Here is a 26,162-nt window from a genome sequence, read left to right on the forward strand (position 1 = left end):
CATTTTGGAAGCCCAGAAGTCATTATCTTAATCACACCAGGCCTGTCTCAATAACTGAATTGTTTCTCCGTGAAAACAGATGCGGCGCCTTAACCAGCCACTGCTGTGCTATGCATTTGGATTACAGAATAACAGTTGGAAGTGTCCTTGGAGGTCTTCTAGTCCAGGGATCTCCAACCTTGACCACTTTATGATTTGTGGACTACAACTCCCAGAATTCCTCAGCCAGCCATGCTGGTACTTGAAGTCCACCATGCTGGTACTTGAAGTCCACAAGTCATAAAGTTCCAAGGTTGGGGAACTCTTTTCTAGTACAACCCCCTGCTCAGGCAGGAAACTATATGAGTTCAGACAAATGGTTGTCTGATGTATTCTTAAAAACCTCCAGTGTTGGAGCACCCACAACTTCTGAAGGCAAGCTATTCCACTGGTTAATTGCTCCAGCAGTGTGCTGCACCTGCCAAAAAAGCCAACACAGTGCTAGGCTGCATTAACAGAGGGACAGAATCAATATCACGTGAAGTGTTAATGCCGCTTTATAACGCCTTGGTAAGGCCACACTTGGAACACTGCATCCAGTTTTGGTCACCACGATGTAAAAAAGATGTTGAGACTCTAGGAAGAGTGCAGAGAAGAGCAGCAAAGATGATCGGGGGACTGGAGGGTAAAACATATGAAAAATGGTTGCTGGAATTGGGCATGTCCAGCATGATGAAGAGAAGGATGAGGGGTGACATGATAGCAGCTTTTCCAATATCTCAGAGGTTGCCAGAAAGAAGAGGGAGTCAATCTATTCTCCGAAGCCCCTGAAGGCAGGACAAGAAGCAACGGATGGAAACTAACCAAGGAGCGAAGCAACCTAGAACTAAGGAGAAACTTCCTGACCTTTAGAACAATTGATCAGTGGAACAACCTGCCTCCAGAAGCGGTGAATGCTCCAACACTGGAAGTTTTTAAGAAGAGACTCGACAGCCATTTGTCCGGAACGGTATAGGATTTCCTGTCTGACCAGGGGTTTGGACTAGAACAGGGGTGTCAAACTGCCAGTCCGCGGGCCGGACGCGTTATCCGGAAGCTGTGCCCACCCCATTGCTGGCAATGGCGAAAAGGTTTCGATACGTTGTGCGACGTCACGTGACGTCGTGAGTTTGACATGTTTGGACTAGAAGACCTCCAAGATCCCTTCCAACTCTGTTATTCTATTCTATTCTGTTCTGTTCTTCTTTTTGCAAATGCTTTTTGGAAAGCAGAGATTATGAATTTTGAATCCCTGCTTTCCAAAATCGGAGAGGAGGCTTTAATATCAGGAGCGGGAGCATTACTAGAGCTTCTAGGGTACAGATAATCCTCGACTTACGACCGTTCGTTCAGGGACCTCCCAAAATTACAGAGGCACTGGACGAAGGGACTTACCAGTATACCCAAGGATACAGCTGCTCCCCTGCCCCTCGGTCACTATCAGAAAGCACGGGGACCCTATGTCGACCCTACTTTTAAAGACAGCCCATCAGAAGAGATGTCAAACCCATTAAAATAAAACGAGGGATGTAAATCTGCAATTTTTAACTTATTCGTGGGCATTTTGTTTAATCGTTTTTAATTTTTGTATCTTGTATTTGATATGTATTGCCCTGTTCACCACCCTGAGTCCTTCGGGAGAAGGGCGGTATACAAATTTAATAAATAAATAATAAATAAATTATCAGTCAAACCAGCAGGTCAATGTTACAATTCAAGAGCAGCCTTTTCATTAAGAAAAGTCTTGTAAATCACTCCCAGTAGCCCTGAATTTGCTGACCTCACCTCTTCAACCAATACCTCTTATCCTTCTTGGGCCTGAAGAACCACCTTTAGGATGTTCTTTCGGCTTCTCGCCTTTAAAAACACGGATCGTCCTCAAGTTGCCACCACAGGCGAGCCCACGATTGCTGCTGCTTCGGGAAACATTTGTGACGTGAGCTGGTCCTATTTTTACGACCTTCCTCGCCACACTTGTTAAGTGAACCGCTGCAGCTGTTAAATCAGTAAGACGATTGTTAAGCGAAGCCGGCTTCCCCCGTTGACTTTGCTGGTCCGAAGGTCGCAAAAGGAGGATCGCGTGACCCCGGGACGCTGCGACCGTCATAAATACGAGCCGGTTGCCAAGCATCTGAATTCTGACCACGTGACGGTGGGGATGCTGCAACGGTCGTAAGGGTGAAAAATGGGTCACGAGTCTATTTTTTCCCCCAGTGCCGTCGTAACTTCGAACGGTCACTAAAGGAGGCACTGTAAGTTGAGGACTGCCTGTGCTTTTGTCTCTGTTGCCTTGTGGTGAATTGATGCTGGTCAAGTGGTTACTGCCGTTTTTCAGCTCCTGCTAGATCAGCTGAGGCAGACAGACAAGAAGGGCATCGCTGCCTGGGTTTATTGGCACAGAGGGCGAAGGCGTCTTCTTAGTAACGAAGAGCAACAGAGATGATTAGGGGACTGGAGACTATAACATAGAAGGAACGGCTGCTGGAACTGGGTGTGTCTAGTTTAATGAAGAGAAGGATGAGGGGGGACATGATAGCAGCGTTCCAGTATCTCAGGGGTTGCCACAAAGAAGAGGCAGTCAAGCTATTCTCCAAAGCACCTGAAAGCAGGACAAGAAGCAACGGATGGAAACTAACCAAGGAGAGAAGCAACCTAGAACTAAGGAGAAACTTCCTGTTAGAACAATGAACCAGTGGAACAACCTACCTCCAGAAGCAGTGAATGCTCCAACACTGGAAGTTTTTAAAGAAGAGACTGGACAACCAGTTGGGTATGTCTAGTCCAATGAAGAGAAATATGAGGGGTGACATGATAGCAGTCTTCCAGTATCTCAGGGGTTGCCCCAAAGAAGAGGGAGTCAAGCTATTCTCCAAAGCACCTGAAGGCAGGACAAGAAGCAACGGATGGAAAACAATCAAGGAGAGAAGCAACTTAGAACTAAGGAGAAACTTCCTGACAGTTAGAACAATTAACCAGTGGAACAACCTGCCTCCAGAAGTGGTGAATGCTCCAACACTGGAAGTTTTTAAGAAGAGACTGGACAGCCTATTGTCCGAAATGGTATAGGGTCTCCTGCCTGAGCAGGGGGTTGCACTAGATGACCTCCAAGGTCCCTTCCAACCTTCTTCTTCTTCTTCTTCTTCTTCTTCTTCTTCTTCTTCTTCTTCTTCTTCTTCTTCTTCTTCTTCTTCTTCTTCTTCTTCTTATTATTATTATTATTATTATTATTATTATTATTATTACTATTACTATTATTATTATTATTGTTGTTGTTGTTGTTGTTATATTATTATTATTATTATTATTATTATTATTATTATTATTATTATTATTATTATTATTATTATTATTATTATTACTATTAAGCTTGGCACAACCATTTAAGAAAGAATCCAAAAGTCACCCTGATTTTCCCTTTAAAAAAAACAAAACCCCAACAACAACCACGGACGTGAAATTTGCTTTTGGCTATTTTCAGTGTCCCTCAAGTAGGACCCCGCTGCTTTGCAAGCATGCTGAGCTGCAATAAATCTTAACAGCTAAAGATGATGAGGCTGATTTAGGGAAAGAAGGAAATGCAGTTTGCATTTTTATGCGGGGATGGTTATGCTCGAAGTGCGTTGGCAAAGGCGGCCGGGAGAAAGCTTCTCTGTAGACCTGCTTCCGAATCAGCTGAAGGTGTCAAACCGGGTTTCAAGGTCACATTACAGGAATCCCAGCTGGATCTGGCTAGAATCATACGTACGTAGACTCCTAGCGGTAGAAGGGACCTTGGAAGTCTTCTAGTCCAACCTCCCTGCCCAAGGCAGGAGTCCTCATCCTACCTTGGACAAATATTTGTTCAATCTTTTCTTGAAGACCTCCAGTGTCGGAGCACCCACAACATCTGGAGTTAAACTGTTCCACTGGTTGATTGTCCTCACTGTCAACAAATTTCTCCTTAGTTCCAGGTTGCTTCTCTCCTTGATTAGTTTCCATCTGTTGCTTCTTCTCCTGCCTTCAGGCGCTTTGGAGTATAGCTTGACTCCCTCTTCTCCGTGGCAGTCCCTCAAATATTGGAAGATGCTATCAGGTCTCCCCTAAGCCTTCTCTTCATGAATCAGTGGAACGGAACGACTTGCCACCAGAAGTTGTGCGTGCTCCGACACTGGAGGTTTTCAAGAAGAGAGTGGACAGCCATTTATCTGAGCAGGGGGTTGGACTAGAAGTCCTCCAGGGTCCCTTCCAACTCTGTTATTCTGTTATTCTCCATTAAAATAGGCATAGCTAGTTCCCTCAGTCATTTATCACGTGGTTTAGCCTCTAGCCCCCTTATCATCCTTGTGGCGATGTCATACCCCAAGCTCTTTTTATATTCTTGATGTTGCAAGTTGCCCAGAACCACTAAACAGGTGAGATGGGCGACAAATACATTTCATTAATTAATGATGATGATAATGATGATGATAATGATAATCCTATCGTTTGCAGTGCTCGAAGACCTACTCAAGTCAGTTCCTGGACATCTTCCACGCTCACCACATGGCCGTGGATGCTGTGAGCTGGAACCCCTTCCACAGTAAGATCTTCATTTCCTGCAGCTCAGACTGGACAGTGAAGATCTGGGATCACACCATCAAGTACGTGCCTCCAGCCAAAGCCTGCACCCTTCCAGGTGGACCACACACACCTGGCCCCACCAGATCGTGGTCATAGCTTAAATATGTATGGGCCTGAGGCCTCCACGGGTGTGGGCCAGCCCCTATATTCCTCCAGGAGGGGTGGACACTTGGACACCCAAACCTACCAAGCGCAGGATCCCAAGAATGATAGAGGTAGTCCTCAACTTACAACTGTCTGTTTAGAGACCGAAGTTACAACAGCACTGGAAAAAAAAGGGACTTATGACCAGTTTTCACATTTTCGGCTGTTGCAGCATCCCTGCGGTCACGTGCTCAAAATTCAGCCGCTTGTCAGTTGGCCTGCATTGATGACGGTTGATCCTCTTTTGTGACTTTTTGACAAGCCAGGTCAATGGGGAAGCCAGCTTTGCTTCACAGCCGCAAGACTACTTAACAACACCGTTGATTTCCTTAACCAGGGCTTTTCAACCAGTGGTACGGGTACCACCTGTGGTACATTGGCACCTGGCAGGTGGTACGCGACCATCCTAGAAAAGTGATAGCGGGGGAGGGGAATGAGCTGAACCGGTGGCAGCACCGCACAAGCCTGAGCGAGAGACGGATGGAGCTGCAGGGCTGTCAGGGCTCAGTGGAAGGCCCAGGATCAGCGCCAGGCTCCCGCTGGAGCTCGGTGCTGATCCTAGCGCTTTGCTAAGCCCAAAAGAAGTGCCGATCAGCTGGAATGTTGCAGCATCTCCAGGGTCTTGTGATTTACATTCAGAGGCTTGGCAACTGATTCATATTTATGACCGTCACAGTGTCCCAGGGTCATGTGAAGTGACCAAAACCTGCTGCAATCACCCAGTGGGGGGGGGGAATAAAAACCAAACACCCACCCCCACCCCACCCCCCACTGCCAATCCTCAACAGAAATGCTCACAACAATGAAAACCTTGGACAGGAGGAAGAGCGCCACCGGGCGGGAAGGCAGGTGTCTTGCTCGGCTTGTAACTTCGAACAGTCACTAAGCGAACTGTTAGAAGTCGAGGACTACCTGTACTTCATCACTTTTTTCCTTTTTTTTTTTGGCCATCAAGTTTTTGACCCCTTGCTAGGCAGGCGACTGGTGGTCCTCGGATGTTGCCCTATCCTAAAAGTGGTACTAATGGGTGAAAAGTTTGAAAAGCCCTGTCCTTAACAATTCTGGCAGAGAACTCGGCGCACAATGTCTCACTTACCAACTATCTGGCTTAGCCACGGAAACGTTGTGCTCCCTGGCGGTCATAAGTCAAGGACTTACCTGTATTCATGGAAGCCAGAGATGGACCTTCTTGGACCTTCCCCTTGGGTGATGGACTGCCCCAGTTGTGCACAAATGGGAGGTGGTCAGAGGTTCTTAGAGGTCACGGGAAGGGCAAGACCTCAAAGAAGTCCCGTTTGAGGTCCTCTTGTCTTCTTCTCCTTGTAGGAGAGTTCTCAGGGGTGTTTCTTGATGGTTTTAGCTTCTGGAAAACATCTTTGCCTTCTGCTCGCTTGAACCTTCCTGCTTTGCTTTCTAGCTTTCTGTTTTGACTCTACAACCAGCTTTTCCTGGGGGGGGGCAGTGGTGGGATTCAAATAGGTGAACCACCAGTTCTCTGCATGGATGCCGCTTCCGGAAGTCCATTCTGGGTCTGGGCAACAACAACAACAAAAATTAGTTACCGGTTCTGCTGAACTGGTGCGAACCGGCTGAATCCCACCACTGCCTGGGGGGGGGGGGGGGCTGCCTGGCCATGCATATTTGGACCTCCTCTGGTCCTGCAAAAACTGCCCGCTCCCCGGGCAGGAGAAAATCCTGCAGTCCTGCTACAGATGGGAAGGCCTGGGGAAAAAGAAAACTGGAAAAAAAATGGGGAAAAAAACACAACTTTTTTTCCTGTCCCCTTCCCCCCACCTCAAATGGCTTTGGGAAAAGGGGGGGGGGAAACAGGAAAAAAAAACCCTGTTTTTTTCCTATTTTTTCTGGGATCTTTTCTAGGCCTTCCCAGGCTAAAACATACAGGGAACGGTTGCTGGAATTGGGTATGTGTAGTTTAACGAAGAGAAGGACGAGGGGTGACATGATAACAGCGTTCCAATATCTCAGGGGTTGCCCCAAAGAAGAGGCAGTCAAGCTATTCTCCAAAGCACCTGAAAGCAGGACAAGAAGCAATGGATGGAAATGGATCAAGGAGAGAAGCAACCTAGAACTAAGGAGAAACTTCCTGACAGTTAGAACAATTAACCAGTGGAACAACCTGCCTCCAGAAGTGGTGAATGGAAGTTTTTAAGAAGAGACTGGACAGCCATTTGTCTGAAATGGTATAGGGTTTCCTGCCTGAGCAGGGGGTTGGACTAGATGACCTCCAAGGTCCCTTCCAACTACTACTTCTTCTTCTTCTTCTTCTTCTTCTTCTTCTTCTTCTTCTTCTTCTTCTTCTTCTTCTTCTTCTTCTTCTTATTATTATTATTATTATTATTATTATTATTATTATTATTATTATTATTATTATTATTATTATTATTATTATTATCTCTAAGTCCTGCCTGACCTGCTGGATCTTCTGTTTGCAGGACGCCCATGTTTATCTACGACCTGAATTCTGCAGTTGGTGACGTGGCCTGGGCACCTTATTCCTCCACCGTCTTTGCGGCTGTAACCACCGACGGGAAGGTAAGAGGTGGCCACGGCGTGTGATAAACCCAGGGCTTTTTTTCTCATAGAACGCTCAGAACAGAGTTCCAGCACCTTTTTTGGATGGAACCTTGTAGGGTTGGCAAGGCAGGTTGTATGACATGTGTGAGTTCCGGCACCTTTTTCTTTTACAAAAAAAGCACTAGATAAACCCCAGGATTCCAGCAGGTGAAGAAGTCAAGAGGGATCTTAGAGGTATGAGGGAGAACAAGGACAACCCATCATATTCTCAAGGCTGTGCAGATAATTTCAGTATTTCCAACAGTGAGATCAAGGACCAAAAGATTAATTGGTTAATCACAGCCAGCCAGATGTTTAGTTTCAGTATTAGTCATAAGGCCATGGCCCAAAAGATTATTATTATTGGTTCATCACAGTCAGCCAGATGTTCAAACTGGATTTAGCATTTTTTGTCTAACTATTAAATCCTTCCCAAGGACCTGGGATAGACAGATGTGGAAGTTTTATGCTGTTAGAGGTATCGTCCCAGGGTGTCAGCTGTTCCAAGTAAAGCTGCCTTCTGCAATTTACCGATGGGGATTTTGTCAATGCCAGTGGTGCTCTATTATTATGGTTCTTGGCACAGTCAGCCAGATGTTCAGACTGGGCTTGGCATTTCGGTCTAACTATTAAGCCCTTTCCAAAGACCTAGGATAGGCAGATCTGAATGTTTGAAGGTGTTAAAAGTATCGTCTCTGGATGTAAGCTTTTCCAAGTAAAGCTGACTTTTGCAGTTGACCATCTGTCAATGCCGATGGTGTTCAAATGGTGCTCCAGATGTCTTGGGATTGCACCCAAGGCACCTATCACTATGGGTACTACCTTTGCTTGCCTTTGCCATAGTCATTCTATTTCTATTTGCAGTTCTTTGTGGTTTATGATCTTCTCCAGTTCTTTATCTTCTCTTCTGCTGTCTCCAGGTACTGCCATGTTCAATATCCAGACTTTTTTTGTCTTGCTAATTTCTTGTTGTTAAGTCTGGCGGGTTGTGCAGCAGGTGCCTGTCAGTTTGAATTCTAAAGTCCCAGAGCACTTTTTCTGTGCCTTTCTCTGTTTTATGCCCACCCCCACCCCCCGGCAAATGATATTTCTTGCAGATCTTCCAATGCACCATTGTTGCTACTTTTGTCATGCCGTTGTTTGTAGTCAGTCTGTGTGATCTTCTCACAGCATCTCACCAGGTGGTCCAGTGTTTATTATTATTATGGTTTGTCTGACAGTCAGCCGGATATTCAGCCTGGATTTGACATTTTATCCACTCACTGAGTCCATCCCAGGCACCTGGGATGGACAGATGTCCTTTAGTAACATTAAAGGTAGCGTCGCGGGATGTAAGCTGTTCCAAGTAAAGCCGCCTTTTCCAATTGGCCAATGGGGATTTTTGTCAGTGGCGACGGTTTGTAAGCCTTACCACTTGTTTTGGGACGGCCCCCGGGGTGTCTTATCGCTACTGTTAGTATCCTTGCTTTCTTTTGCCCCACTGATTCTATTTCTAGTTGCAGGTCTTTTTTTTTTAAATTCCATTTATATCCCGCCCTTCTCCGAAGACTCAGGGCGGCTTACAAGCTTAGCAGTAGCCTTCATTCTATGTATATGCCTGCTTATTAGGGCTTTCGCCCCCCCCCGCAAGCGGCATTATTACAAAGTCAGCTTAATTGCCCCCAACAATCTGGGTCCTCATTTTACTTACCTGGGAAGGATGGAAGGCTGAGTCAACCTTGAGCCTGGTGGGACTCGAACCTGCACTAATTGCAGGCAGCTGGTGTTACTTAAGGAGGCATTAGCGCACTGCTCCACCAAGGCTCTTCAAGGCTTCAAGGCTCTTTTGTTTTTCGTTCTCTGTTCCAGTTCCTATTATTAGGATCAAATTTATTTGCCGCCCATCTCGCGGGGCCAGTTTAACTTCTGTTTGATCTGAACAAAGGATGCTTTTTTTTCCCCCAGCCCCCAGATCAGGAGGAATCTGGTTGCTCCTTTGCCAACCAACAGAATAAAAATTATTGGTGGGGAAAGGTGGTACCAGAGGCTGCACTCTTGGCGGACGTGGCTCTGCTACGTTTTCAATTCAAAACAGCTCTTTGCCCAGAGTGATGGAGACCCCTTGCCCCTTTTGCTTCTCTGGGCTTCCAGCTCAGACTTATCCATTGGCCACCAGGAGGGGAAAATGTTGCGTGAGGGTTCCTCAAAGGGGCAAATAAGCAACATGAAGGAAAGAGTGGGAATGAAGCCCACCTGCCCCACTTCTCTAAGAGCCCATTGCGCAACTGCGAGGTGTGTGCCAGCGATGTCCTTTCCTGGACCAATAATCCCTGCTCATAGTCACTCATGCCCTAGTCCCCGACCGTCTTAAGTATTGCAATGCGCTCTACAAGGGACGTGGTGGCTCAGTGGGTTAGTTTTTCCTGTGGCCTGGAAAGCCAAGGACATTTTTTTCAGGAAAAGCCTCTATTTTGCAATTTCTTAATGGAATGCCTCATTTTTATACAGCTCCTGGAGGGTGAGCGAAGAAGGCAGACAGTTAAGTTAGGGTAATCCTTGCCCAATCTTGATATCCAAAGCTTTTAAAGGAACTGGGAGGGAGGGAGATGGCCAGTTTAAAAATGGGATAAATAAATTAAAATAAGCAAAGAAGACCAAAGCCTCCTTCTCATGGTTTTCCTTTGTTTTTCTAACATTTCCTGGTTAGAGTCTTCCATTTTAGGACGATGTTTGGGAAAGAGAAGGGACGCGGTGGCTCAGTGGGCTAGGACGCTGAGCTTGTCGATCAGAAGGTCGGCAGTTTGGGGGGTCGAATCCCGAGTGCCGCGTAAACAGAGTGAGCGCCTGTTAGTCGTCCCAGCTTCTGCCAACCTAGCAGTTCGAAAGCACGTAAAAATGCAAGTAGAAAAATAGGGACCACTCCGGTGGGAAGGTAACAGCGTTCCGTGCGCCTTTGGCATCTAGTCATGCCGGCCACATGACCATGGAGACGTCCTTGGACAAACGCTGGCTCTTCGGCTTTGAAACAGAGATGAGCACCGGCTTCTAGAGTCAGAAATGACTAGCACGCATGTGTGGGGGAACCTTTACCTTTCCCTTTTACTACATGGGCTTACCCTTAAGGAAGCGTCAGGAAGCTCCAATTGGTTCAAAATGCAGCAGTTTTGTGCAGACCTCAGTGTGCACATGTGACACCTCTCCTGTGGGAGCTGCATTGGTTGCCTGCTGATTTGCTTTCAGGTGCAATTCAGGTTGCTGATTGTCACCTTTAAAGCCCTTCATGTCTTGGGACCAGGTTATCTCTTGCCGGTCACGTGTCCCCGATCCACTAGTGCAGGGAGGCAAGGAATGTTGCGGGTCCCGTCCCCTAAGGAGATGCATCTGGCAGGAGGCAGAAGAAGGTCCTTCTGTGTGGTGGCTCCCTCCCTCTGGAGCATCATCCCTCCAAATGGGCTGTAGCTGCTTGGCACAGGGCCACAGACTGGGATTTGGGAAGCCCTGCTCTGAAGTATCCCTCCAGGTCCCCTTTGTTCATGCCAAAGATTCAAAACTGATTTGCCTCTTGGTCTTTGTGAAAGAATAACAGAATTAACAGAGAACCTTGGAGGTCTTCTAGAGTAGACCACCCCCCTGCTCAAGCAGGAGACCCTAACCCATTTCAGACAAATGAATGTCCAGTCTTTTCTTAAAAACCTCCAGTGATGAATAGAATAGAATAGAATAGAATAGAATAGAATAGAGTAGAGTAGAGTAGAGTAGAGTAGAGTAGAGTAGAGTAGCGTAGCGTAGCGTAGAATAGAATAGAATAGAATAGAATAGAATAGAATAGAATAGAATAGAATAGAATAGAATAGAATAGAACAGAATAGACCCTATAACATTTCAGACAAGCGACTGTCCAGTCTCTTCTTAAAAGCCTCCAGTGATGGAGCACCGACAACTTCTGAAGGCCAGCCATTCCACTGATTAATTGTGGAAGGACGAGAAACAATGGTTGGAAGCTGATCAGGGAGAGAAACAACCTGGAATTAAGTAGAAACTTCCTGACAGTGAGGACAATCAACCAGTGGAACAGCTTACCCCCAGAAATCGGGGGCACTCCATCGTTGGAAGTTTTTAAAAAGAGACTGGACAATCATCTGGCTGAGATGGTATAGGTCCTCTTGCTTGAGCAGGGAGCTGGACTAGAAGACCTCCCAGGTCCCTTCCAATTCTGTTCTATTCTGTTCTATTCTATTCTATTCTATTCTATTCTATTCTATTCTATTCTATTCTATTCTATTCTATTCTATTCTATTCCATTCTATTCCATTCTATTCTCTACTCTATTCATTCTCTGTTAGGAAATTTCTCCTTTAGTTCCAGGTTGCTTCTCTCCTTGGTTAGTTTCCATCCGTTGTTTCTTATCTTGCCCTCTGGTGCTTTAGAGAATAGTTTGACCCCCTCCTCTTTGTGGCAAACTCTTATGGCAGTAAGGTGCCACTTCTGACAGCGTGACTGTCTATACCACAGGTCTGCAACCCGCGGCTCCGGAGCCGCATGCGGGTCTTTCAGCCGTCTCCTGCGGCTCCCAGTCCTCTGCCATGTGCAGTCCAAAAAAAAAAAGTGGGACTAAAAAAGTTCAACCAATCAATTCAAATATGCAGGGTAGGTGCATATCTCGCCTTGGCTCCACTCTTCAGTCAAACCCTGTTCTGCGCATGCACGCATGTATGCGCATGTGCACACATTTTTTGCGGCTCCCAGTTTTTCCTTTTGTGAGGGAACCGGTTCCGAGTGGCTCTTTCACTGTTTCAGGTTGCTGACCCCTGGTCTATACTAACTAAAATATCCCTTCTGGTCACTTCAGCAGCTTTCCTCAAACAGCTCATGTCCAGATGGAAACCTCAGCCTCTGTGGAGGCTCCCAGGTGGAGGTATGCTGGTTTTTAGATGTCCCTTAAACAAGGAAGCAGAAATGGCTCCCATTGCATGCATCTTGAGATCTCCGGCTTGCATAGCCTGGCTCAGCTTTTGCAGAGAGCTCAATGCCATCACCTAATGAAGCAGCCGCTCTGCCTTCATTCCCCCAAGAAATCCACTTTAATGGGATCGATAAAGCAGAGTTCCGCTATTCGGAGCATTCGGCCTATTTGCCACAAGAGATGATTGCTCTTTGCCTCAATCATTCTCACTTCCTAATACATAGAGCAGAGAAAGCCTTGGTCTCTTTGCAGCAGCCACACGATTGTATGCTGTGTGTGAGTGTGTGTGTGTGTGTGTGTGTGTGTGCGTGCACAGGAATGGCTGTAATCGCTTTGCTGTCAGTTAGGCTTTTGTACAAAGCAGGGTTTTTTTTGTCACCGGGTGGGTGAAGAAGCATCAAGAAGATGACCAATCTGAGGAGAAGGGAAATGTTCACCTGAGACAGTGAGAGCTTCCATGTTCAGAGGCAGTATACCTCGGAGCCCCGACAGCTGCTGTCCTACAGAATGACAGAATAACAGAGTTGGAAGGGACCTTGGAGGTCTCCTAGTCCAACCCCCTGCTCGGGCAGGAAACCATATACCATTTCAGGTAAATGGCTGTCCAATCTCTTCTTAAAAACCTCCAGTGTTGGACTGAAGGGGAGTGGACTTTCAAGAGCTAAGTGGACTTCTTTTTTTTTTCTTGAAGACCTTTCGCTTCTCCTCCAAAAAGCTTCTTCAGTTCAGTTCAGAACTGAAGATGCTTCTTGGATGAGAAGCGAAACGTCCTTAAGGAAAAAAAAACAAAGAAAATCCACTTGCCACTTGAAAAAAGTACCTTGGGGTTAACCGTGACCTGGATGACTGAGAATCTCCATTGTCTTCCAGTCTTGGGGCACCCACAATGTCTGGAGGCAAGTCGTTCTGCGGATTAATTGTTGTCGCTGTAAGGAAATTTCTGCTTTGTTCCTTCCTTCAGTCAGTTCCGTCATTCCCAACCCATAACTTCCTGAAGACATCTGCCTGAGGATGAGAATAGAACACTGGACCAGATCCTGTGAGTCTGACCTTCCTTAGGGCATCCTGACCATTTCAGGACAGAGATCGTTCAAGTTCAGCCTTAATGTTTAGGTTTTTTCCTCCAGCTGATCCCATCCAAATGTTGATAAAAAGGTCAAGTCGGAAGTTCAAGGGCTAAAGCAGACTCCCCCTGTAAAGTTAACCTACAGCTTCTGCCATTTTGTAGTGGGGAGTGAAAGTGTTAACCCTCTCCAGCAAACTTTTGCAAGAATGAACTAATCCTACTTTATTGTAAGGTTGTAGGAGAAAATCAGACAGACCTGGGGGACAGAGTTAAACGTGTCATCAGCTTAGCATCCTTAAAAGGTAAAAGGTAAAGGTTCCCCCGCACATGCGTGCTAGTCGTTTCCGACTCTAGGGGCTGGTGCTCATCTCCGTTTCAAAGCCGAAGAGCCAGCGCTTGTCTGAGGACGTCTCCGTGGTCATGTGGCCGGTATGACTGGACGCCAAAGGCTCACGGAAGGCTGTTACCTTCCCACCGTAGTGGTCCCTATTTTTCTACTTGCATTTTTACGTGCTTTCGAACTGCTAGGTTGGCAGAAGCTGGGACGAGTAACAGGCGCTCACTCTGTTACGCGGCACTCGGGATTCGACCCGCCAAACTGCCGACCTTCTAATCGACAAGCTCAGCATCCTAACCCACTGAGCCACCGCATCCTTACATTGCCACAAAGGATCCAAGTCTGGTCCCCTTGAATTCCATTGACTTTTATCTAGCGCTAATTTAGTGCTGACCGTTGACTGCATTCTTGTGTGTAGACTTCAATAAACCTTCGGTACTGCAACTTAATGTATGTTCCTGATCCTTTGTGCCTGACAAAGGCTACATTAACAGAATCTTGCAAGTCCGAAGGTACCAATTCCCAACTGCTACTTTTAACCACCTGATCAGTCAAGGTGGGTCCTGCCTAAGTTTCTTCCTCTGATCTCTGAGACACTGGGGGCTCCTGCCTCTCTTCTCTTCTTTAAGAAAATAATCTCTTTAAGAATTTAATCTCTTCTTTAAGAAGAGATTGGGCAGCTATTTGTCTGCAATGCTATAAGGGTTTCCTGCTTGATCGGGGGGTTGGATGGAAGACCTGCAAGGTCTCTTCCAACTCTGTTATTCTGTTATCCCATTATTCTATTATTGCTGCCTAGATAGCCACTCTTCTCTTTGTCCCCCCGAGGTTATCCACGCATTCCATGACGGAAAGTGAAGAAAGAATGACGTGGAAGAGAAACACCTTTGGGGTGGGAACAAGTAACATTGAGCTGAACGTCAGGCAATTTCACATTTGTGTAGCTTTCTTGGCCAGACCAAGGAAGAGAGTCTCCACTGTCTTCTTCCAGGGTTTTTCCTGAAACTCCTAATGTAGCTTCTATTGACTTTATGAACCCACTGTCAGGTGAACAACCAGACCTACACATGCAGAGTTCAAGCTTTATTATGTTCTGCCTATAGTACAGGAATCACCCCAGCCTGGAAACCTTTCTCTACAGAACAAATAGATAAAGCTCCAAGGAATCCATGTTTAATGAAAAGAAGAACTAGGGGTGACACGATAGCAGTGTTCCAAATGTTTAAGGGGCTGCTACAAAGAAGGGACGTGGTGGCTCAGTGGGTTAGGACGCTGAGCTTGTCAATCAGAAGATCGGCAGTTTGGCGGGTCGAATCCCGAGTGCCATGTAACAGACTGAGCGCCTGTTAGTCGTCCCAGCTTCTGCCAACCTAGCAGTTCGAAAGCACGTAAAAAATGCAACTAGAAAAATAGGGACCACTACGGTGGGAAAATAACAGCGTTCCGTGCGCCTTTGGCGTCTAGTCATGCCGGCCACATGACCGTGGAGACGTCCTCAGACAAGCGCTGGCTCTTTGCCTTTGAAATGGAGATGAGTACCGGCCCCTAGAGTCGGAACCGACTAGCACACATGTGCGGAGGAACCTTTACCTTTACCTTTACAAAGAAGATGGGACCAACCTATTCTCCAAAGCTCCTGTAGGCAGGACAAGAAGCAACGAATAGAAACTAATCAAGGAGAGAAGCAACCTAGAACTAAGGGGAATTTTCCTCACGGTGAGAACAATTAACCAGTGGAACGGTTTGCCTCCAGAGGTTGTGGGTGCTCCAACACTGGAGGTTTTTAAGAAGAGATTGGACAGCCATTTGTCTGGAATGATGTAGGATCTCCTGCTTGAGCCATGGGTTGGACTAGAAGACTTCCCAGGTCCCTTCCAACTCTGCTATTACGTTATCCTGTTGTTCTCTGATATTTGCCTTTGTCCCTCAAGGTTATCCACAGAGTCCATTATCTGCTTAAACAGGGGGTTGGACCAGAAGGCCTTCAAGGTCCCTTCCAACTTTGTTATACTGTTATTCTGTTAATCTGAACTTAAAGGGGTTCGGACCTAGCTCTTTTTGTGGTTATGCAGTGATGCCAGGCTACCTCCTCACTTGATCCTATCTCCCTACCAGGCTGGGTGACAAACCTATGGAGATGGTCTGCCACTGCCTTCTTCCCAGTCTTGCCTAGAGCCTCTTAGGATTCCCTGGTTGCTCCCATCCAAGTATGAATCAGGTCTGATCTTGCTCGGCCTCTGAATCTGAACAAGGTTGTCCGAATGAGATAGAACACATTCATGGAAGATTGGACTTTCAGTGACCGCTTGGATGGATAGTTATCTGTGCTGGGTCTTGAGCAGCAATCCGGAAACTGTGAAAGAACAAAATATCCTTTATCTGAAAGCCCTGAATGGCTTGGGTTCGGGATATCTGAGGGAACACCTGCTGCCAGCATCAAGCTCCCTTCGTCTAGTGCGCTCCCACAGGGAGGGTCTTCTCAGGGTGCCGCTGATAAAAGACTGTCGGCGGATAACACCCAGGGGAAGGGCCTTCTCTGTGGGTGCACCTGCCCTCTGGAACCAGCTGCCCGTGGAGCTTAGGACTGCCCCCGACCTTCGCACATTTCGCCGGGAGCTGAAGACCTAGCTCTTTGAGCTCTCCGGCCCAGGCTGAGAATTTTTAACTGGGGTTTTTAATTTTAGGGATGATTTAATCTTTTTTAATTTGTTTTTAACTTTTGTACTGGTTGTTTTAAATACCCTGTAAACCGCCCTGAGTCCTTCGGGAAAGGGCAGTATATAAATCTAATAAAATAAATAAATAAATCTCACCTCAATAGATCTGGCTAGTACAGGGGTAGGCAACTTGGCTCATTTACGACTCGTGGACTTCAGCTCCCAGAATTCCTGAGCCCACATGGCTCAGCTTGGAAACCTCTCCCTTTCCCCTCAGCATGGCTGGCTCAGGAATTCTGGGAATTGAAGTCCCCGAGTCATAAAAGAGCCAAGGTTGCCTACCCCTGGGCTAGTATAAATTCTGGCCTTCCCTCTTTATCTAATTTGTCTGGAGTTTTGCTCAGCAGTCCTGTCTGAGCAGCTGCTCTGCTTGTTTTTCTTTCTGGAAAAGGTAAGATTGATTTTAAGCAGTGTAGTAAAATGTCCCTGGATGAAGCACTTTTATGCCAGTGGTGAATTGGCAATAAATCTTCACCCAGAAACCTGTCGGGCAGGAATAAATCTTCATACAGAAACTGTGTACCAGAGTACTCAATCCACACAGCAGCCAGACCGCCACACAGCTGAAAATACAGAGTTGTAGTTCTCTCTTCTCTCCTATTTAGAGGTCTAGAGAACGTTCACATGCATGTCTGTAATGGTACATGGGAATGACTCTTGGAAGCTTGGATGAAGAAATGGCGGCTGGGGAGTTGAGCCCTCAGCTGCACAGCAGGTGAGGCAAGTAGATCAGGAGACCCTCCCGAGTTCAGATCTGGCTTAATGTCAGCGGTCCCAACTTGGTCAGTTAGAAAAGAAAGACTCTCGAATCCATTGTTAACGAAAGTACACTTTTACTAGAGCCAAGTGGTTACAGGGTAGCAAAGCCGGATCTGAACTGTCTCACCCAAAGTATCCGGTTAACTGTCCCAACGATGCTTTTTTCAAGAGGCAGCTGGACTTCCTTTGTTTTTCCTTGAAGATGTTTCACTTGTCCTCCAAGAAGCTTCTTCAACTCTCTAGAGGTCAAATAGACCCAAAGTGAATTGAGCACCTTTGGGACAACCATGACCTGCGTGACTGAGAATCTCCATAGACATCTGGCTAACATTTCCCTTCTCCCAGCCTTCCCCGCTGGGTATCTCCAACTGTCCAATTACATTCAAACAAATTGTTTGGGTGTTACATTCAATTGCATGACCTTGGAACTGCCGGTGGCTCCCACAAGACCTCACAAAGAATATTTTCGATTCTCTTACCCCAACCTCCCCTTTACCTCCCCGCAGCTCCTTCCCCGCCCCTGCCCCAAATGTTTATGGCAGACCGGCATCTGGCAAAGCCTGGCATGTGCAGCAGGATGGCAGTCCTAACGCTCCCTAAATCAGGGCTTTTCAACCAGTGGTACGGGTACCACCTGTGGTACACTGGCACCTGGCAGGTGGTATGTGACCATCCTAGAAAAGTGGTAGCGGGGGAGGGGAATGAGCTGAACTGGTGGCAGCACCGCACAAGCCTGAGCGAGAGACGGCTGGAGCTGCAGGGCTGTCAGGGCTCAGCGGAAGCGCCAGGATCAGTGCTTCTTCAGGGCTGTCAGGGCTCAACGGAAGCACCAGGATCAGCGCCAGGATCCAGCTGGAGCTCAGCACTGATCCTGGTGCTTCTGAGCCCAGAAGAAGCGCTGATCAGCTGGAATGTTGCAGCATCTCCAGGGTCTTGTGATTTACATTCAGATACTCGGCAACTGATTCATATTTATGATGGTCACAGTGTCTCAGGGTCATGTGAAGTGACCAAAACCTGCTGCAACCAACCTCCCAGCAGACGGGGGGGGGAATAAAAACCAAACACCCACCCCACACCTTCCCCACTGCCAGTCCTCAGCAGAAATGCTCACAACAATGAAAACCTCGGGCAGGAGGAGGAGCGCCACCGGGTGGGCAGGTAGGTGTCTTGCTTGGCTGTGGCTTGGGGGGGGCATTTTTTTCAGTGCCATTGTAACTTCGAACAGTCACTAAGCGAACTGTTGTAAGTCGAGGACTACCTGTACTTCATCACTTTTTTCCTTTTGGGGGGGGTCATCAAGTTTTTCACCCCTTGCTAGGCGACTGGTGGTACTTGTATGTTGCCATATGCTAAAAGTGGTACAATGGGTGAAAAGGTTGAAAAGCCCTGCCCTAAATTACCTGGAGGTAGTGCAGCCCAGAAATAACATGTCAGATTGCTCTGGGTTTGCACAGCAATCCTGGACATGAACTGAATATGGAAAAGCAAGGACATCAGCCTGGCAATCAAGTGTAGGTGTCATGGTTCCGAGTCTTCAGAAAACTTCAAGGCGCTGTTTACCTTAAAGAATCTTTATTTGAGTAGCATAGCATCGGCACCAACATAATCGAAGCCAAAAACGGAGTTCCCCTCCCCTGAGCACATAGTATCAAAGCACAATTCCCTCCTCCAGTTAACAGTCATAAATCACATTCCCCAAGTAGTTTGAAGCACGGGCTTCCCCTCCAGCTCTCCAGCCCGCCAATTCCTTATCATCTCTTATTTCAATAACCTTGGTTCTCACACTTCTCTTGTTTGCATGAAGTATGTTCAGATCCATTTGCTTGCCATCAGTTTATCTCCAGGGCCTTCTACAGAGATGAGAAGAACCAAAGCAGGGATCAGCAGCAGACCAGGGCAGGAGATGCTCCATGGTGGTAGAGGGCTTCTCCATTTTATACCCCCTCCTCCACTCACTTTTCCTCACTATGTTATCATTGTTGTTAGTTGCGAAGTCGTGTCCAACCCATCTGGACTACATGGACAACGTTCCTCCAGGCCTTCCTGTCCTCTACCACCTTCTGGAGTCCATTTAGGCTCACGCCTCCTGCTTCAGTGACTCCATCCAGCCACCTCATTCTCTGTCGTCCCCTTCTTCTCTTGCCCTCAACCTTTCCCAGCATTAGGCTCTTCTCCAGTGAGTCCTTCCTTCTCATTAGGTGGCCAAAGTATTTGAGTTTCAACTTCAGGATCTGGCCTTCTAAAGAGCAGTCAGGGTTGTTCTCCTCTAGGACTGACCAGTTTGATCGCCTTGCAGTCCAAGGGACTCGCAGGAGTCTTCTCCAGCACCATAGTTCCAAGGCCTCAATTCTTTGGCGCTCAGCCTTTCTTATGGTCCAGCTTTCACAGCCATACATTGCAACTGGGAAGACCATGGCCTTGACTATACGCACTTTTGTTGGCAGGGTGACGTCTCTGCTTTTTAGTCTGCTGTCTAGATTTGCCGTGGCTTTCCTCCCCAGGAGCAAGCGTCTTTTAATTTCCAAATTACCAAATTTTCACTTTGTTGCTATTGTCTTGGTTTCCGATTGATCCATAACTCTTGTGGTGTTCAGGAATGTGATGACCTGTTGGCCTTCAGAATTCTCCTTTAAAAAAAACAACCCACATGATTTGCAAGCCAGCTTGGGCTGCTCTGTTGCTGGGCCTGTTTGCAAAGGCTTAACATTCAGCACACGTTTCTTTCTCTCTCCCCTACACAATAGATCATCTGGAATTATTGAACTGAATATTCATCCTTTCTTCATTGTGGAAAAAAGATATGCCCCCTCATCATGTCAAGATGGTAAATAACCTCGCAGATATTTAAAGATTTGCTGACCTCGTCTTTCTGGGCAACCTGACTAAATTAATAATTTGCTTTTCTTTAAATATTTAAAGCTGCCTTTGGCCCCTAGCCAGGGAACTTTGAAAGGCAGCATTTTTTTTCTTCTTCAAATGCAAATGAACATTTGAAGGGAAAAACGGGGAGTTTCTTATCTGGAAACTTGTCCAATGAAGTTTCACAGCGAAGGTGCCTTTGAGTTGAGCTCAGTTATTCAAGAACGCAATTGTGCAGTTTTCTTAACAACAGCGCGGGAATGCATTTCAATGGCTGCCTTTCAAGATGCTTTTCTTTCCCAGCTCTGGAATTTTTCTGCAGGTTTTCTATCCCAACGTCCTAACGAGATTTGGACCTGCTGAAATATATTTGAAGATCAGCCTGGCTCAGCAGAAGCATCAGTAATTCAAGTCTCTATAGAATATCATTTCTGTGCATTTGATCCCATGTTGTTGGCCTCGTTGTCCATTAAAAATCGATCTGTCCCCAGAAGCTGTGGGTGCTCTGACATTGGAGGTTTTTAAGAAGAGACTGGACAGCCATTTGTCTGAAATGGCACAGGGTCTCCTGCTTGAGCAGGGGGTTGGACTAGAAGACCTCCGAGGTCCCTTCCAACTCTGTTATTCTGTTAGTTAATCAGTGGAACAGCTTGCCTTCAAAAATTGTGAGCGCTCCATCACTGGAGGTTTTCAAGAAGAGATCAGACAGCCAATCTCTTGAGCAGGGCATTGGACTAGAAGACCTCCAAGGTCCCTTCCAACTCCATTATTTGGTTAAATAATTTTCAGATTGACACAGTTAGCTGTGAATAAATTGGGAGATTACTTCGATTGGCTCCTTTATTTACAAGCCAAGGAAGGAAATCCTAGCTGGGCACAGAAAAAGCTTTGGACTAAGCAGCTGAGCGGTGATGATCTGCCAGCTCTTGGCTCAGCTGTTGTCCCCAAAGGCAGGCAATGAAGGGCAGATCCTCTGTGGCATGAAAACATGTCCCATTTTTCATAATGTCACCTCAAGAACAATTAGAAACATTCACAGCAGCTCAGCGCAATATCCAGAGGGCTGCAAGTCGGAGTCATGATGTACTGGAAAGCCACTTATCTGGAAGTAATTCATGCTCAACACAGTTGTCAAGCAGGGAGGAAGGGAGAATTCCCATGAAATTTATTAAATACAGGTTCATTTAGCGACAGCTCGAAGTTGCAATGGCACTGGAAAAAAAAAGGCTTATGATCATTTTGCGACAGTTGCAGCTTGCCCATGGTCACGCGGATCAAAATTCAGACGTTTGGCAACTGATTTGTGTTTATGACGGTCGCAGCATCCCAAGGTTACGTGATCTCCTTCGGCGACCTTCTGGCCAGCAAAGTTAGAATAGGGAAGTCAGATTCGCATAATAAACCGTGTTAGTAGCTTATCAACTGCAGGGATTCACTTGGCAACTGTGGCAAGAAAGGCCACAAAATGGGGCCAAACTCACTTTAACAACTGCCTCGCTTAGCAGCCTAAATTTTGACCTCGGTTGTGGTCATAAGTTGAGGACTCCCTGTAAAGACGAGAGAGAAAGAGAGAGAGAGAGAAAGAGAGAGAGAGAGAGAGAGAGAGAGAGAGAGAGAGAGCTTTGCAAGATGTTGTTTTGGGACCAAGCATATCAGCTGCCCTAACACAGGTAGTCCTTGATTTACGACCACAACTGAGCCCCAATTTTCCATTACGAAATGAGGCAGCTGTTAAGCGTGGTGTGCTCCATTTTATGACCTTTGTGCCACGGTTGTTCAGCTAATCGCTGCAGTTGTTTAGTGAATCATGGGATGGCTGAGTGAATCTGGCTCCTCCCATTTTGTGTTCTGACCTGAGTCACGCGGGCGAGGCAGTTATGAGATTAACTCAGTTTATTGGAGTCTTACTGGATGATCACTTGAATATGAGCCAGCTGTGTGCGGCAGCAGCTAATACAATCCTGGCTTGTATAAACGGAGGCATAGAATCAAGTTCATGTGAGGTATTAGTACCGCCAGTGCTTTTTTTGTAAAAGAAAAAGGTGCCGGAACTCACACATGTCATACAATGCGCCTTGCCTACCCTACAAGGTTCCATCCAAAAAAGGTGCCGGAACTCCGTTCTGAGCGTTCTATGAGAAAAAAAGCCCTGAGTACTGCTTTATAAAACCCTAGTGCACCTGGAATACTGCAGCCAATTTTGGTCACCGTATCACAAAAAAGATGCTGAGACCTCGGAAAAATGTTCAGAGAAGAGTAACTACGATGAACAGAACGGCTGCAGGACTTGAGTTTGTCTAGTCTAAAGAAAAGATGAAATAGGGGTGACATGATAGCAGTATTCCAGTATTTGAGGGGCTGCCACAAAGAAGATGGGGTCAAATTATTCTCCAAAGCACCAGAGGGCAGGACAAGAAACCACAGTTGGAAACTAATCAAGGAGAGAAGCAACCAGGCATTAAGGAGAAACTTCCTAACAGTGAGGACAATGAACCAGTGGAACAGCTGGCCTCCAGAAATCGTGGACGCTCCATCCCTGGAGATTTTTAAGAAGAGACTGGTCAGCCCCCTGTCTGACATGATATACAACTATAGGTTCTCCTGCTTGAGCAGGGGGCTGGACTTGAGGACCTCCAAGATCCCTTCCAGCTCTGTTCAATTCTAATAACTGTGCAAGGAGACCAGTATATATCTGTGCACTTCTGACTAATGGTTCTGAACTAAGCAAAATCTCCAAGGTAAGAGCGGCTTTCTCATAAAACCAGATTGTGTTTTTAAGCAAAACGCTTCAGGGGTCTTCAGGAGCCTCCCTTAAATACTTTAAAGCTGGTAAATGTCTCCCAACAGTGAGGTGCTAGAAAAATTGTGAATGCATCATGTCATGTATTGGACCTGTTTTACTTGAACTGTTTCTTTGAATGTTGTTTGAGATTGCTTAATCAGGGAGTTGGGTAATGGTCGCTGGCTTTTCAGACAAGCAGTCTCCAGGACCACCATTGGTTGGCTCTAGGGCGGCAATGGGCTCCTTCAAACCTATTGGCCGCCACCTAGTGGCCAGCAGTCTAAATAGCAGCGTAGAAGCCTTGGTTAACAGTTCAGTTCCTGCATCCAATAAAGCATGTTCCTGTCTGAACTCTCTTGCCTCGTCTCCTGCTTGCAGCAAAGAACCCAGTACACAATACATCACACTGGTGGATTTGGGAAGGGTTGCTTTTTAAGGCTTGGGACTGATCGATGATATCAGATGACTGAGTACAATAATTTAACCTTTAATTATGGCATTCTTCTTGGGAAAACCTAATCTTCACCATCTTTCCTTTTTCGGAAATATTTTGAAAATGTCCTTGGGCCTCTATTGCTAACTTCACCCTTCAGCCAACTTGTTCTGGTTTGTGGCACAGTCAGCCCGATACTCAGACTGGATTTGGCCTCTTTGGCCACCTCTTATGTCCTTCTCAAGGACCTGGGATAGGCAGATGTTATTCTTTGATGGTGTTAAAAGTGTCATTGCTGGATGTAATCTGATTCAGGCAAAGCTGCCTTCTGCAACTGACCGATGGGGATTTTGTCAATGCCGATGGCGTTCAAGTGGTGCTTTATTATTATGGCTTGTCGCTCAGTCAGCCAGATGTTTAGACTTGATTTGGCCCTTTTGTCCGCCCATTGAGTCCTTCCCAAGGACCTGGGGTAGGCAGATGTGGATGTTTAATGAGATTAGAGGCCTGTTTGCAGGATGTAAGCTGTTCAAGGTAAAACTACCTGTTGCAATTGACGGATGGGGATTTTGTCCATGCCTATGGTGTTTAAGAGGTGCTCCAGATGTTTTGGGATTGCACCCAAGGGGCCTATCACTACGGGTTCTACCTTTGCTTTCTTTTGCCACAGTCGTTCTACTTCTATTTGCAGGTCTTTGCATTTTGTGATTTTTCTCCAGTTCTTTCTCTTCTCTTCTGCTGTCTCCAGGTACTGCCACGTCCACTATCCAGACTTTTTTGTCTTCCTTATCGACAGTTGTTAAATCTGTGTTCCTCACACAACTGTTTACTATTATAGTTCGTTGCACAGTCCGCCAGATTTGGCCTTTTTATTATTCTTATTTATTAAAAATATATGGGTAGGGGAGCGAGCGTTCACCCTATTGGTTAGGAAAGCTTTTGCATCCATTAGTGGAGTTTAATGCACCTCTGCTGAGGAACGCTGCTGAAGGTGAATTGAGCGATACCCAGCTCCCTTTAATCCTTTAGCACAGTGTTTCTTATTTAACTTTGGTGACTTTAAGATCTGTGGACTTCAACTCCCAGAATTCCCCAGCTGCCTCCTCCTCCTCCTCCTCCTCCTCCTCCTCCTCCTCCTCCTCCTCCTCCTCCTCCTCCTTGTCACTGGATTGGAAGCTGGGCCTTCTCTCATACTGTACTTTGAGAAATTTCAAACAAACTTTGGAAAAAGCTGGCTGGGGAATTCTGGGAGTTGAAGTCCACAGATCTTAAAGTCACCAAGTTGAGAAACACTGCCTTAGCAGATTCCTTCCCCCTCCCTCCCTGCCCTGAGAAACCTATTAGCATTATGATGAGGGGATAGATGGGGAACTCATCAAATTTGCAGACAACACCAAGCTGGCAGGAATAGCCAATACTCCAGAAGATAGGCTTAAAATACAGAAGGATCTGGACAGACTCGAACACTGGGCGCTATCTAACAAAATGAAATTCAATGGTGAAAAAAGTAAGGTTCTACATTTAGACAGGAAAAATCAAATGCATAGGTATAGTATAGGGGGTACCTTGCTCAATAGTAGTAACTGTGAGAGGGATCTCGGAGTCCTAGTGGACAATCACTTAAATATGAGCCAGCAGTGTGCTGCAGCTGCCAAAAAAGCCAACACAATGCTAGGCTGCATTAACAGAGGGATAGAATCAAGATCAAGTGAAGTACTAATACCACTTTACAATGCCTTGGTAAGGCCACACCTGGAATACTGCATCCAGTTTTGGTCACCAAGATGTAAAAAAGATGTTGAGACTCTAGAAAGAGTACAGAGAAGAGCAACAAAAATGATTGGGGGACTGGAGGCTAAAACATATAGGGAACGGTTGCTGGAACTGGGTATGTGTAGTTTAACGAAGAGAAGGGTGAGGGGTGACATGATAGCAGGATTCCAATATCTCAGGGGCTGCCACAAAGAAGAGGGAGTCAAGCTATTCTCCAAAGCACCTGAAAGCAGGACAAGAAGCAACGGATGGAAACTAGTCAAGGAGAGAAGCAACCTAGAACTAAGGAGAAACTTCCTGACAGTTAGAACAATTAACCAGTGGAACAACCTGCCTCCAGAGGTGGTGAATGCTCCAACACTGGGAATTTTTAAGAAGAGACTAGACAACCATTTGTCTGAAATGGTGTAGGGTTTCCTGCCTGAGCAGGAGGTTGGACTAGATGACCTCCAAGGTCCCTTCCAACTTATTATTATTATATAATTATTATTATATAATTAAACAAGCTTCTCCCTCCCCTTTGCTACCCCCTCATAAATTACTTTAACAGCCCCTTTTGACTGTATCATCCAAGGCTCACAATCGCAGTACCCAGCTGTTGTGTGTGTGTGTGCGCGCATGCGCGCGCGCGTGCTGCGTAAAGCTGATGCTGCCTGAATGCTAAGCACCTTTCCCTTAGCTGGTGATCCAAGACATTAGATCAATTAAGGGTCTGGAGTACTTCATCAGGGTGCTTTCAAATTTCTCTGTCCCCCCCCTCCCCCCTTGAATTAAGGCTCTCCTCTCCTCTCCTTTTCTCTTCATCTGATATTTATTCCAGTCTTGATCCAACCGCAACAGCATCACATCCTTGTTTGGGGACAAGTAAAGGAAGGGCCAGAAGCAAAGAGGATTCTGTTGTGTTGGGGATGCAGAGACACCCCCTGGCGAAGGGGGAAAGCAGAGGCTTTTGTGAAATGAAGTGTCCCCAAAGGGAGTGGGCTAGCCCTGGTTGAGAGACCTCCCCTCCCCCTTTGTTTTGGCTAGAGTTAGGTAAGAATAGTCAGGGCCCTCCAGGTGTTCCTGAACATCTGTCCCAGCCAGTAATGGTAAGCTTGGATGAGAAATGAGCTAGGAGCTTTCCCTGAAAGATCTTTTGTGGTCCTTCTGCCCAATC

General features: G+C 46.5%; 1 protein-coding gene across 1 annotated transcript in view; it reads left to right on the top strand.

The window, feature by feature from the left end:
* DNAI1 (dynein axonemal intermediate chain 1) overlaps positions 1 to 26,162 on the top strand; it is a 145,687-nt gene that overhangs the window by 100,713 nt on the left and 18,812 nt on the right. Inside the window, exons 17-18 of the mRNA XM_083351186.1 lie at positions 4,489 to 4,637; positions 7,215 to 7,314. Coding sequence (XP_083207312.1) covers positions 4,489 to 4,637; positions 7,215 to 7,314 — 249 coding nt within the window. The remainder of the gene's footprint in view (positions 1 to 4,488; positions 4,638 to 7,214; positions 7,315 to 26,162) is intronic.

Source organism: Vipera ursinii, assembly GCF_947247035.1.
Source record: "Vipera ursinii genome assembly, chromosome: 2".
NCBI classification, from domain to species: Eukaryota; Metazoa; Chordata; class Lepidosauria; order Squamata; family Viperidae; genus Vipera; species Vipera ursinii.